Below are 15,612 nucleotides of genomic sequence, written 5' to 3' on the forward strand. Positions count from 1 at the left end.
GTCTCGGGGGTTTCGAGTTAGAGATATCTCCTCCCCCAAACATGGAGGTGGGCTGGGTGGTAAATAACTAGAACAATTCGCTGCAGTTAAATACCTGCTTTGTGTATATTCTTGGATTTTGGGTGATAATTTTAGAAAATTGTTATGTAAAGGTTTTTTTGGAATAATTATACTGTTGGTAATTATATTTTTGAAACTTAAATATCACGTTTTTTGCGAACCATTAAACCAAAAACTAGTCTACGGAAAAAAGATAAAAACATGAAAGGATTCAATCTTTTTTAACGTCATCTAACAATTAATTACGACGTATTTTATTAAAGTCGCCAAAATGATGGATTCAAAGGTAGGTATATAAGTCTCAAGAAAAATAATCTCAAGTATTATCTATAATTAATAAAAAAAATAACCAAAACAAGTTAAGTTAACAAATCTAACAAGTGAACTGACTAATCTACACCAACTGCATAAGAATTAAACCTTGATAAAATAAAACATTTCAAAATGCCCACCCATCCAAACATCAATTAGCCGGAACAGCGCTTAACCAAGCTTAAATAGTTGCAACCGAGCGGCCAAGAGTAAGTGTCAGAGCATAGTAAATAGATTAATTAAAGACTAATATAAATCGGAAACTTTTCATTCCACCTACATATTTGATGACGCGTGCTCAGGCTTGGAAGTCAGGTGAATTGGGTATTTGCTCCACTGAAGTATAGCTTATGATCGTTTTGTATTAGAAAATGATTACATGATACAGTTGCTTAGCTACACTAGTAGTTCAGTGGATAGTTAACTAATCATAGTCGTCGTCGTCGGAATGCGACCGGACGGACAGATGTTACACAGTTCATATTTATAAAACTAGATGCCACGACAAAATTGCCCATATAGAAAAAAATATACTTTCGATATATTGTAAGTCAGTTTGTTTAAAATTGTCTTAATGCTTGACCAGCGGAATCTAAAGCCGACTTCGAAAACGGAAGTTATTCGTTACATACATAAATGTATGTGAGATAGGTTCTATTTAGGCTTTAAGTGTACCAATAAAAAGACAATACTTTTTTTATTTAAATAAAATATATTTCAACACATGGAACAGTCGTCAAAATCGGTACTTATAAGCATCTGGGTAATTGGCAAGGAATAAATGATATTAATTAAAAAAGAGGTAATTATGATGCTATGGATCAAGCGTCGAAGATTGTAGATTCGATATACAAACTTTTTAATTTCCCGCTCTGAGAACAAAGTGTGTTCCGCAAGAGTTCCGCAATTTAACACACAAAGTGTCGAATCGTGAAGGGGTGGGGTACTGGCTAGAGAACGGAGGAGTCTTCCCTGCTATATAAAGGCCACTTTATTATTGGAACCAGTCGCGGCAGGTGAGTACAAACTATTACCAGTTAATAATTACTAGGTACATTACTTAAATAAACTAAGAACACCCACATCACCTATTTCACAGATACAATCACCGGCCTCGGTAGCGCAGTAGGCAGCGCGTAAGTCTCATAATCTTAAGGTCGTGAGTTCGATCCTCACCCGGGGCAATGTTTTTTTTTAATTTATTTTTTAGTTTAAAAAACTTTTAATTTAATAACTGATTTATTTTTAAAAATATATATTTCTACAATTTTTAAAGAACGAACGAACTTAACCAGCTTAAAATATCTAAAAAAATAATGAATTGCTTAAGAACTATTTATTCTGTATTTTTCACAAATTTTCAAAAAGATTATAGGTATATTTTTATTTTAATCTATCAACGTAAGCTTTATTTTAATTTCTCTCTGTCGATGTCGGTTTGTTTGTCTGTGCGCGCGTGCATGCCAGCCAGTAATTAGTATTTAGATTCAGTTTTCACTATTCAATTTTTGCATACTTCCCTTAACATTGAGTGTTTGATTTATTTCTATTGGTTCAGAAATAAAAAAGTTTTAACAATATACAAGAGTTGGCGGAAATGCGGAAATGTTGCTAATGTATAAATGATATTGTTATTAGAAGACGAAATTACTTCGGACTCGAACCCACAACCATCATTTTTCCATCATATAACAAGGCCATCATTTTTCCTTTAATATTCTAGTAAAAAGTAAGAATACATACAAAAGATGTAAGAAATGCGAGCGTCGCGGTTTTTCAGCTTACAAGAACGGATCCCACATAAATCAAAACGGGTGAACTAAGAATAGTAAATATTTTATTGAACGAAAATGTTAACGAATGAGTATTCTATTCAGAACTTATGATAAATTTGTATACATACATAACAGTATACTAAACTTAACTGACTTGAGTAACCTTCATTTTTTTCAGCTTCACGCTGTATCCCGCATATAGCAGGATAGACAGAAGAACCATGTGGAGACACTCCGCTCTATATATTCAGCTCAAATAAACATTGCGTGCTCAGTGGTGTAACTAAGCTCCGCGTAAGTATCATTTACGAGTCGATGAGAAACTTTCAAAATATTTATTTTAACTCAATGATTGAATGAATGAATGAATGAACCCGCTCCATCTCAGGAACACCCTATCACACTAAGTCTACTGCTGGTCATTATAGCGAAAGTTTACTCAGACTATTACAACTTTTGTGTTTCCGAGACTTGCGTAGTGAGGGCTTTTACAGAAACTTCTCTAGTAAAGTCATTATTACAGTTGTTATCAGTATTACAGTTATCGTTGATATACAGGGTGTATCGGGTGAGCGCCCTACTCTGCTATGTGAGTAGAACCGTGAAACTGTAATAATCAAACAATTTATCCTAAATATTATTATAAATAATATTTATAAAAACCGCGTATAGTTCAAGGAAATGAAATCTATATATTCTATTTGTTATTTTGCTTCAGAGATATAACTTGGGAAGTAACAATAACAGGTCCTACTTAATCTACTTAACTTAACTAGACAAAAGACTTATATACAATAATTTGCACAAAAATAAAAACAACAAAGCAAAAAATAATACTAATGTAAATTATAAAAAAATGACTCACCATGCCATTGTCCATGCCTCCATACGGCGACTGGTAACCAGCTTTTTCTGTGACTGTCAAAATAATAACCAATAATCATTTCTATAGATTTTATACGAAAAAAAAAAAATAAAAAACGCGTTCCTCGAGTGCAGTGAAACGTTATATTTACGTGTTACGCCATATTTGTTTTATATAAGACCATAAACTCATAGACATTTACGTTTTATTTTAATTGTAGAACTTAAGTAAAGAATTACTGAAGATATTTTAACACTATATTTTATCTACGCCTACACATAGAACCTAGGTTGAGAGATAACCAGCGAAACCAGGTTTGAAGCATTAAAGCATAATACTCCCTAGTTTATGAAGCCGCCGAGGTCTGGTAACGAGGCAAAGCGCTGTGCTGAGTTCCGCCGTTCAACACGCAATGCCTCCTGAATTCGACGTAAAGTGGGAAACGGAAATGTCTTCATGAAAACGTAGTGTCTTAACACTATTTTCCCATATGCCTCTGCCTCCTCTGCTATGTGCTAGATACAGCGTGATATATTTTTACTTAAGTTGGAATAATTATAACGTTTATGAAAATATATTGAAAACTTAACGAAACGTGACGTTTCTTCATTTATCTTTTGATACCTAGAACTTAGTTATTTCAGGCCAAAATGAAGGAAGAAGTGTCTAGACAATAATTTTTCTCGTTAACTCTAAAAGAATCATCTTAACTTTTTACATAATATAAATGAATATTGAATACCAACCAAAAAGTACCGAGCCATTCTACGTACTAAACAATAGGGTATTTCACGAAACAATGCGAGATAAACCGTCCTGTTATAGGATACGATTAACCTTATTCCTTCACAGTACGTACTGTAAAGGAGAATTATTAATTTACTTCATAATAGCTCGCTACCCAAAATGTAAGTCAATTATTCTGTGCACAATAATGTTGTTTGTACAATGAGATTGTAACCGCCATGGACTGGACTGTTACGCGACAACACGCAGTACATTGGGCACATTAGGGAACATTAGGCGAAAAGTGGGTAACTCTGTCGTCGTAGTTCGTGTGCCATTCTAAATGCCCGAGGTAGAAGCACAGTAGTATATATATATATATATTTATATATGTACCATTACATATAAATTTAATAATTTAATAAAATAATCAAATTATTTGACCTACTGCTTAATAAAATTTTCCACACAGTGAGCACACATCCGTGATGGTACCACCATCGCGCTCGCAGCGAGACCCTTGACAACTGGCCACTCGTCGAGGGGTATTAAATGAGTTCTATACAATTTTTATCATGGATTATCTCTATACGTTCATTTACAATGACATATAGACATAGATAGAGACCTTACAAAAATAAGTAATATTTTCAGAGAGACTCATCATACACTATGATTAATATTTTAGTATCATTCAATCACTTACACCATAATAAAAACTTTAGTAAACAAAGAGGTTTTTTAAGTTTTTTCTAGTCGGGGAATCAAATATTTAATATTTTCATTTCCACGTTCTGGTAACAAAGCAAAGCGCAGCGTTAAGCTCCGCCACTAAACATGCAATGGGATACGAATGTGTCTTATCATTATATTCCCAAGGTCCTCCGGCTCCTGCTGCTATGTACGGGTGCCGAAGTGAAGTCATCAAACATGCACCATAGCAGTAGCCCACGCTTGTCATAAGCCCTTGCACAAGCAGTCGTCGTCGCACACTTGCGCTACCTCTCTAAAACACTTTAATTTAAATAACTTTTTGATTATGGATAAATGATTATTTTTACTCTACTTCCTCGGTGACTGATTGTTCATTTTATCAATTTGTACCAATATTTATTGAGATTAGCTTGTTCGATCAAATTAATTCATCTTACTCTTAATATAGAAATACACTTTTTTTGTTTAGTGTAAAATAAAAAGTAAACACTTCAACATATCAAAATACATTCAATTACAGAAATTTGAGCCATAAATTAATTACAAAATCGAACCCGGGACTTATCGTACTTACTGGTACGAAGAAGACATTCGCGTTACAAGGTCACTTTCACGTAGGTACCTACATATATCAAACGAATCAATTATAAGGCACGACGATACTCAATTGCTGTATAGCGTAATAACTGAGAAAGGGACTTTTAGTGCAATTAACTACCTACTGCATTGAAGCTATTAAATTATCATGTAAATAGGTATATAAGCATTATGCCGTTACAATTATGTGATTGCATAAGCAGTGGTTGTGGATTCGATTTCTTTTCGGGTCATTTTTATATTGAAAAAAGAGGTTTTTGTTACATTTATACAAGAAAGTTGACTATAGGTTATACCACCCATACAAAAAACTATATACATGAGTAATTGGTTGGAAAGCTTGTAAATATATCTTCAGCATCGTCTTATAAGAAAACAACGCTAAGTCTCTTTATTACATATTTTTTATAGTTATGTAACTTTTCTTTTTCATTAAAAAGATTGCAAATTGAATACCCTGCTAGCCTAACACACGAATAGGAAGGTATAGGAATCACAACCTATTAGTATATAGCATCTCATTATATGATATGTATATATCACGTCCCAATATAACATCGCACCTAGTGTAAATAATTTACCCCATCACCCCATGCCCACCCTCCCTCTGCACATCAATGGTCTGGGACCCCATAAATCAACGCGCATTTCACGGTGAACGTGTCTCAATGACTCGTGGAAGTGGCGTCGATGGGAGTCGTTCAAGTGGCTCGCTTGTAACTAGTATAAGTTGAAGGTAATGCTCAGTTTAGTGTCAAATTGTTGTTTAGAAAATCTTTTTTTTATGAAATTGAAAAAGAGAATTGTGGCTTGTGACAGCGGTAGGATCTCATTTCAAAATGGGGTGTTGAATTCGGCAACTTCGGCTTCGGCAGCAGCGAAAGAAGTTTCTTAACAATTTATTCACCCCCTTTTTATCCCAGATATACGGTAAAAGGCTTGAAGCTGAAAAAAATGATCTAACAGATATTTAAGTACAACAGGCTACATCCATACAAAACACATTCACCCGTACATTTAAATCCCGAATACGCAAAAGCTACCCCCCAACAAAATCCGCAAACCATCAACCCCTGTTTAACACTCAATAAAAATATTTCTTTACCATAATTAATAACATTGACAAATCGCCGCCTGACGTTGAACCGAGGTGCACGTGTCGGACATGCGCCGGCGGAGTATAGCGGAAAACCTCACTGCATGTTGTTCCCTGAGGGACTGGGAACCGAACCCATAATCGTGCCGCACCACAAGGAGACATTTAATAAAAAACGCGGAGTCAAGTCCAAATCCGTTCAAAATGTTATACAGTTTTTTAACCAATATCAGCCCCATATTAAAAACGTAAGCTTACTGTTACTGTTACACGTGTCGGACACGCGTTTCGACGTAGCCAAGCCAACCCGGTTAATTAATATGACAGTAGTAGTATGACAGACTAGTGACTAGATACATCCCGGTACTCTCTGCACTGCCATGAACCCTTATAGAATCACTTTGATGTATGCCCGACTATCAAGACCCTTTTTTTTCAGGAACGCGAGAAATATCAAACACTCTGCTCTACCGTTTCTTGGAGCCGTAAAAAAATCAAACTTCTAAATTTATAAAATTAAGTTGTATTCCTTATTCCCAGTTGACCTACAATCCTGAAATTGGTACGGAGATCTCGGTGCACGAGTCTGACTCGCATTTCACAGGTTTATTTTAATTATTTTGTTGCGTTTCTGTCTATCGCATCGCTCTTAAATCTAAATCATTTACCAATTAAGTACTACAACGCAATAATGGGAGTCCTGATCAAATAGAGACCCAAAAAGCTGTTAATATTTACACGACCGGTCGCCCGCGCTTGACCCAACCTGTTTATACTCCTAAATAAATACAACTCAATTGAGTCTGGCTGTAGACGCGGAGGTTACGGGTTCGATTCTCTCTCGGTACACTAAGTTATTTTCATTTCCTCGCTGTAGTAAAAAAGACGACTAGCGGCGGTGAGTTTCGCTTCGCAACATACGTTAACTTGAAAGTATTTTTTTATTAAAAAAGTAATATTTTAATATGTCCTTAATTTACACCTTCTAGAGCCAACAAACTAAACTAAAAATCAAACTAGTTTCATAGCCTCCACTGCAACCCATTCACGAACTAAAAGTAGAATGACTCACGCACTACATATCAACAAGTTATGTGTGTTTATTTTAACACCAATTATCCTCCATACGAAAGTAGATATGAGAGTAAGAGAGTGCGGTGTTATGTTACGATTAATCTGGTCATTACAGATACAGATACATTGCGTAGTTGGCAGACAGGTAAATATTCACTATAGTCTCCACTATAAATCAGTATTTTGCTAGAAGGTTCCACTTAACATCAAATTATATGACATGTCACTCCCGTCTCACTGTGCAGTCTGTATACCGACATTATGAATTATCTTATTGACCTGTCGTTGAACTGTTCATTTGTATATGTAAATAAATAAACCAAAACATAATATTAAAACATAACTATTAATGTTTCATTTTTTTTGTTTCAGGAAGTATTCCGGCACAATTTTTACTTTCTACCGGAACGAGGACATGAAGACATATATACCTCCGATTGGAAACCGTATCCACAAGCACAATTGCAACGTTTACAGTCGAATACACAATAATAAAATAACTTTCTATATATCGCATATTTTTTATAAGTTGCAATGTCAATATATAATTTAGAATATTCGCGCCATCATTTTATTTGATCAGGTGCCGCCTCTGCAGCGGCCAATGGGAGCACTCGATGCGTATTACAAATGCGATTTAATATGAATTTTAATAAATGAATTAGAATATGTTATCTGGGACAAACGTGGCGAATACATGTCATGTTTAAAAAATCCCGCACATAGGTAGGCAGAAGAAACCTATTGTTAAGACACTCTGTTGCCATTAGAAAACTTCCGTTTTTCATTTTCCCCCAAATTCTGAAGGCTTTGGTTCGTTAACCTTTCGAGTGGGAATCGAACCACGCCACGCCTGGGCTCGTTTCACCAATCAAATAGACTAGAAAACTTGTCGAAATAAATCACTTGATTAGGCCTATATATGACGTCACATTTAATTTTGAAGTGCTTTACTTTTGTTACTTTTATGATAGGTGTGGGTTGGTTCCAAAGTAGGACACTTGCCACTGCTTTATACAAGTATCGTCACGATAACCTTTTACATTTCGGGTCAGCGCGTATACAACTTGGATAGGTACGTAGTAACCCGCGGGTTATCAGTGATGCACAGTTAAATGTTATTATGTATCATCCAATTTAACTGATATAATATTGCAAACCCCGCTTTTGCGGGATGCACCGTGTAGTGTACATTTGTCGTGTCCGATCATCCCCTTTTATTATAAAAAAACAATATAAATTAGCTTCTGGCAAAAGTAGCAAATACAAACAAAAGTAACTCAATTAAGAGTTTGATTTACGATGATATAAATGATTAGTGAATTATCATCGAATGGGCGACCTCGGCCCCGTTTCTGAATTATAGGCGACGCAGCCACCGGGTACCTACATATATAGCATATAAATGTCATAAAACACTTTTCTGACTTATAATATAAAATCTCAATGTCTGTGCAGCAATTAAAATCTAAGCATCTTATAATGATCTTACTTCTTAGCAGAAATAGGTAAGATGAAAGAATGGAGACACTCCGTTCTCTACATAACGTACAATTTTCGAGCCATTGCGTTTTGAGTGCCAGAATATCACTTTTTCTTATTACTAGGTTCCCCAAGGATTAGAATGGAATAGAACTCGCAACCGTCGTTCTTACAAACAGCCAGCCACCCTCATCCCTTTCTATCTTTTAGAATAAACCAAAACAAAGATAACACATAAAAATAAAAACAAATTTTATTAAAAATCGCAGAAAAACCACTTGTTTTTATATGGAAAAAAATGAACACCGAGCACCGTGTGAATTATGCCGTCAACGTCTAATTGAGTGAGCTTAAATAACTTTAGGAGTTATGGCAACTTGTTTTTATATTTTATAGTTGATCTTGCTTTCTTAATCCGTTGAGACATTTTGCGGCGTTGGTTTTCGCCACTCGGCAAGCAATGTTGTGGCTCTAAACTGGACTCTGTGTAGAACTTTGCCTATGTCCAATTATTTAATAAATAAAATGTTATTTACATGATTTTGTGATAATTGATGATGATGATCTTAAAATTGTAACTTGCTTATGGCTAAAATACAAACTAACAAATTTCAAGTTGTTACAAACAGAATCTATTTATATATAGAATATACAGTATAGTGACATACAAACACGCCAGATTAATTTGAGTCGTGACGTGCCGTATTTGGCTGGAGTGTACGGCCGCTTATAGAAATGATATTGGCAGTACTGATCATTTGGTGCCAATGGTGGAGACGACAAGAGACGCTGTGTCCTGTACATAGAGTAGCCAGAGTTACGACGAAGCAAACTGACCAAACTGAACTGAACAAAGTAACTATAAATTACATAGACATTAGCCATATATCACTTCAAACTAAAATTTTATTTATTCATTATTTTTTAATTAGTTCATTTAAGGTTAATTAACGAGCATTAATATTAATCATATACAGAAGTGAGTGAGCGTAGAGCGGTTTGGACGTGCCTGACCGCACACTGCTCGTGCACGTTCAATATAATATATTATAACTTAAAATTAACCTAATAATTCATATTAAATATTCCTTAGTTTTAGTTTTGGTATACAAAAGGAGAACTCAGTCACTCTGCTCTACTACTATCCTATTAATAATATCTCACGATTATTACACATTTTAAATGAAACTATTTTACGTAGTCTATCCGTGACCACGGACTTAGTTTGTTTGAACGCATTAGTCTATTCCAGCCTGGGTGGAATACCCTGGGGGTTATATTACATCCTGTTAATTATTACTAATGCGACCAGAGTTACCTTCCGCAATTAGAATGTATCATGAAGTCAGGCGAAGCAGTGTCGCAAGCAGTGTTTAACAAGTTAATAGACTGTAAATAGCTATCTAATAATCAGCAAGTACGAACAACAGGTGAAGTAGCGTCTTTAAAATTACTCCTGAAGACAAGGACTTGTCCTCACTGACTGAGATAAGACGCACGCACAGCCGTAACTGCTGTGCGTAGAAACGTGAAATTTGGACAGATACTTAATATCGTAATCTGGACATCCACTAAGAAGGGATTTTAAAAAATTTTAACCCTAAAGGGGTGAAGTAGGAGTTGAAAGTTTGTCCAACGATCAAGGCAGTGGCTGGAAAATGTCTCTTTCGGAAATTAAAGTCAGATCACCGTGGTCACCACTCTTCACCCAAACCAACACAATTCCTTATTTTATTTAGGTTACTTTAATAGAATAAAAATTTAATAATATTCTATATTACACTCTATACTAATAAGTTAAAGCTGATGAGTTTATTTGAACGCTCTTATCTCAGGAACTGCTGGTTCAATTTGAGAAATTATTTTTGTATTAAAGAGTCCAGTAATTGATGTAATTCAGTTATTTCCGTTTGATGACGGGAGAAAACTCGCCCGAAAACAGCTAGCAAAATATTAAATAACGCTACAAGGAAGACTCCGTACATAAATGGAAAGTATTCAAAGTTGCAGGTAGAAAATATGTCACAATCCTTTGTGAAACTGAACACCTGGTACGAGTGATAAGAATTTAGTGTAACCTAGACTAGAGACTAACTATGAAATAAAAATCTAATTTAGTTTGTATAATCAGAACCTACACTAAACTAACATGTCCGAATTAAAACTTACTAAAAAGGGGACTTCTTACTTAGTAAGAAGGGGATGGACTGTCTTGTCACTGCTAGGCAGGAAAAAGCGTAAAATTGTTTTTTTCTAATGGAAATCCCAACACTAATCTCCTACAACTTGTGCCATACAACAATTTCATAAAAATATAAGGCCAACATCTAACAACATAAAAGGGTACAATCCCATTGAGATGAACACGCACTGATTGCTCGGACATAATATAATTTGACCACATTCATTAGAGAAACCTGTGAGAAAGCTTTTTGCGTAAGAAAAAGCATGAAGATATATATATGTACTAGTACAGTTATTTGCGGAAAATAGAAGAATTATGCATGGTGGCAGAGGGGAGATGTTGTGTGGCGGAACTCAGCGCCGCAAAATCTGTTTCACTTTTTGCGTCTTGTCATTTTTGTAGGTGCACGCATTTTAGCTCACACATAGCAGAGCAGAGGCAACCTTGGAACAACTGGCTAAAATATAATAATAGTTCATAATTTTACTGGATCACCATATATGTCAATAATCAGCTTTAACAAACAAAGCTAATACATTTGACTCATTTTAGAAGAATTTATTTTATGACTATTACCAAAGATATTTAGTTCATAATTGTTTGTTTCAATAAAACTAGGCAATATGGTGAGTTGGGGGTTCCAATTTTGAATAGGTAGGTACTAATTTTCCTCTCAGTTTGAGCAATAGAAGATCTCTATGAAGAAAAAACCTAGTGTCAAGATACTGTTATCCACTCTCCAAAAAATGTATGTTAGCATATTCTCACTAGGCGAATGATTCATTTTCAGTTCGCGCCCATGTAATCTCACCTAACACCTAACACACAAAGCGTCATAACACTAGATTCTTCTGGCTACGCAGGATACAGAGTGAAGCAGAATCAAAAAACTATCCTACATTAAAATTAGTAAGTAAACTAAGAGAAGTGCATTTTTCCCTACTACTAATTTCCATATATTATAAAAACATGTTATTACATTATTAACACAGGTGTCTTCAATCAAATAAAACTGACTTGAATTTCATACTTTAATCATATTTGTTTCAAAATATAATTCTATACATGTTTACTATATTTTTCTGAGTGGGTTAGTTGGAGTTGTGGGTTCGATCCCTCCTTATGAATGATTACGTTTTCTTTATCATGTTTCCTCTCTGGTAGACAGAATGTGGCATTGAGTTCAACAATCAACAGGAAATGTCTCTGAAATTCAGTGGAAAGTGGATATTGGAATATTTTAACATTAGATTCCTCCTACCATGCTGTAAGAGTAAAAGAAGTGGTTTTTTGTTTACAATATTTTTAATTTTTACATATTACAGTAGGCATTGTGGCACAGTGAGACACAATGATTGTGGATTTACACTTGTGGAAATGAATTACTTTTATATCATACTTGTGCAAGATATATTGCAATATTCAGTTCTGTCACTCAGCAATGTCTCAAATTCATATGGAAAATAGAAAATCCATTGCCTTGACATTAAATTTTCTCTGCTTTGTCCTGTTGTATGATTATGCAGCTTTTTCCAGAAGGTTCGCCACCATAGTCAAATATAAATATCTACAACTGGTCTATGACACATGATATACCATAAATGTAGGAGGTAACCCTAGTATAATTCTCCAAACGACATTGGCAAAGTGAACATCACATAAACAGAGAACAATAACAACAACAACCCTGGAACAATATAGCTTGTAGCCTGTCCTCACAAAAGGACTGTCCAAAATAAAAATAATTCTTCAAATCCAAATAGCAGATTGATGAGACAATCATTTGATAAAACAAATCTTTGAAATATAACATTTTAAGTGGTCTCAATTGATATAATGCATATGTCCTTTCTCCCTGAGACTATGAAAAATAAATCAGTAGTACCGGATATTAGTATATTTAACATTAGTGTATTTTCATTTTAATACAGTTTTGTATTTATAACATTAGTATAGATAAATGTGTGTATTAGACAGTACATCCACATTCAATAAATACCACATTGATATGACAGTTAATAGATTCTATTGCGCCAATCAAAACCAGCCTTGATCTTAATATGATGAATGTAAACTTATAGCAACTTTGTTCACTCCGTCAGAGGATAAAATTTACATTTTCCTCTTCGGTGGACTATAAACAGATGTGGTGGATGTTTTAAACATTTATGGGCACTGTTCCCATCGGAGCTATGGCCCTTCTCTACTGAAGTCTTGTCTCTTTTTAAATCAACCGATAGCTTCCAGGACGGTACCTGCCCGGATAGTTTATTCGGGTATTTTGGTTTATTTATATTATATTATTTAACCTAGATTTGTATTGAGTTAGGGCAATTTCTATTCCCTCAAAATTGAACATGAAATTGTATATGCCAATATTTTCCATGAAAATGTAGAAATTACATCTATTACTCACTTTGTTTTCTATATATTTTATTAAACATGAAGTTTTAAAATAAAAGAATATTAGAAAAGATTTTTCTTCTTTGGAAACTTCACAAATATACATATATTCAAATAATAGTATGATTTGGAAAGTGTACTTAACAAAAATGGTTACATCATTCTACATAGTTAGTTATATCAACCTGTTCCATTGTTCTCAGAAAGCATTATTTTTTTCAAATAGTTACTTTAAAGTAAATTACTTTTATTAATCACTCAAGTCAACTCTGACCTAGAATATGTATAAAATTGTTAATTGTAATTAATCAACAAGGTAACATGTTAAAGATGCTATTCTCATACATTGTATGTGACAAAAATATGTTTTAGAAGAACTCGGTAAAACAACAGAGTGAAGCTGGTCCACCACTCTGTTAAGATACAGCACGGATTTCAGTTACACTGCACAATTTGCACTGTCTCTAATTTGAGCAGAAAGTGGAGAATAGAGTGACTTGACATTGGGTTCTATTTAATAGTGCCTAAGCTATATGTGGGATATAACACAAAGCTGACATGCATAATTATAAAATTAATTCCATGTGATTATTTTGGTAGATTACAAATAAGAAATAAACAAAGATTATATATAACATTAAAAAAAGATCAGTAAACATAATATATTCTTGATAGCACACAGCAAGTATAGTAACCAGTAGTTATCTCCCACCACTGTTTACATTACAATATTTCAAACATTTAAATTTTCAATTGTTTATGTAAAAAAACTTTACCGAGTATACAAAATTATATAGTATAGTACAATAGTAGGTCCTAATACGCGGAGCGCGGTGTTCGTGTAAATAAACAAATTCTAATTGTAAACACAAGCGTAAAGAGAACATAAAAAACTGTAATTTGCGATCTATATTGGATCGCGACACACGCTTTCAGTATATGTAAGACGCGTTAAGCTCAAAGTGTATAAAAAAATATAACGATGCTTCCCTTTAATCGCCATTGTTGACTGCGAATTGTAGAGACACGTTGCTTCATAAATTTAGAATATAATGTGTAATTTAGAGTTCAGAGAAGAGGTGTAAAATTATAAGTAATGTAGGAATAAATGAATTGTATTAAGCTCAGCGAGCACAATGGACAGCATATTTGACAATCGTCTGTCCGACCAAAACATAGCCTTTGTAAGACTATATAGCGCCAATAAGTTATAAATAATCACACCAGTCCGCCTCTTGTACATGTACAATTGAAAAGAAACGGGTTTTAACAAACCAACACGACGGTTTTTGTTGAATTTTGTGAAAATGCTGCTCCGCTACTACACTGAATATAATATGGCATAACACGCAAACACTTCGATTGAATTTCACAATGAAACACTGCACTTAACCGCAAATGTTCGTTAGAGGAACGCGCGAACGGCCACTGTATGCATTATTTCACTCACCTTGTTGTTTATTTGCTATTTTATTAAAACAGTTTTGAAATACTTCATATAAATGCATAGGCTCGTCATCGCTCGTCGCCATTTTGGAATTTACTGTCCAAATATACCATAGAGTAAGTAGAGTCAAATTAAATAGTTTACGTTCTGAAAGCATTGTTATTTAAATAAATAAATTATTTAAAAAAAATTAGTAATATAAAAATAACTTACAAAATAATAAATTGGATCAATTCGATTGAATTGAATTATTATATTGATAATAGCGTCATTACTAACTATATATGAAGTATTATTTGTTTTTAAACTTCAATCCATAGATATCATTCGATTTATTGTTATTCGTTGGCTTAAGAACCGTATATAAAATACGGTAATAAATAATATGTTAATCGAATCACTAGCCCAGTAGATGAATATGAACAATTTATTTTTAGGATTTTTTAGAAAAATAAAAATCTAAGCATTTAGATTCGCGCACATTTCAAAATTTGCGGAAAAGGTATGAAAAATCCAGTGAATAGTCACTCTATCTTTAATTTTGCTTCACCTATTTTATTATGTAATCTATACTTATAATAAAATCGTAAGATAGTCAGTGTCTGTACTTGGAAGATATTTAAAAATAAACATTATTGGAAACTTTTATTAACCTAATAGAACCCAAAACAATGAGTTTGAAATTTTTTTGTTTGTTTGTTCGTTTGTCTGTGCGTTTATAATCGCTAATTTCAGAATCGACTTAACCGAAACCCGCATCTAAATGATGTGGTTTTCAATATTGGATTTTGGCAAGCTTCCGAAAATATATAGGATTTGTTTTATTACAATCAATTCATAAATTAAAAAGTTATGTCAATTTAAAGTATTTAGTTC

At 34.0% G+C, this 15,612-nt stretch overlaps 1 protein-coding gene and 1 non-coding gene across 3 annotated transcripts in view; one reads left to right on the forward strand and one right to left on the reverse strand.

Annotated features, from left to right (window-relative positions):
• da (transcription factor daughterless) overlaps positions 1-14,827 on the reverse strand; it is a 61,229-nt gene extending 46,402 nt beyond the window's left edge. For both annotated transcript variants that reach the window (XM_085188882.1, XM_085188880.1), the window contains exons 1-2: positions 14,740-14,827; positions 3,013-3,065 (exon numbers count right to left, since the gene is read on the reverse strand). In XM_085188882.1, coding sequence (XP_085045008.1) covers positions 3,013-3,065; positions 14,740-14,821 — 135 coding nt within the window. In that variant the 5' untranslated portion in view covers positions 14,822-14,827. The remainder of the gene's footprint in view (positions 1-3,012; positions 3,066-14,739) is intronic.
• Positions 1,484-1,556, forward strand: TRNAM-CAU (transfer RNA methionine (anticodon CAU)). Its single transcript has one exon. It is a non-coding gene; the product is annotated as a tRNA-Met (tRNA).
• Positions 14,828-15,612: the final 785 nt, after the last annotated feature.

The sequence above is a fragment of the Heliconius melpomene genome, chromosome 7 (assembly GCF_056956725.1).
Source record: "Heliconius melpomene rosina isolate 202511_hmr_F chromosome 7, ASM5695672v1, whole genome shotgun sequence".
Taxonomy (NCBI): domain Eukaryota; kingdom Metazoa; phylum Arthropoda; class Insecta; order Lepidoptera; family Nymphalidae; genus Heliconius; species Heliconius melpomene.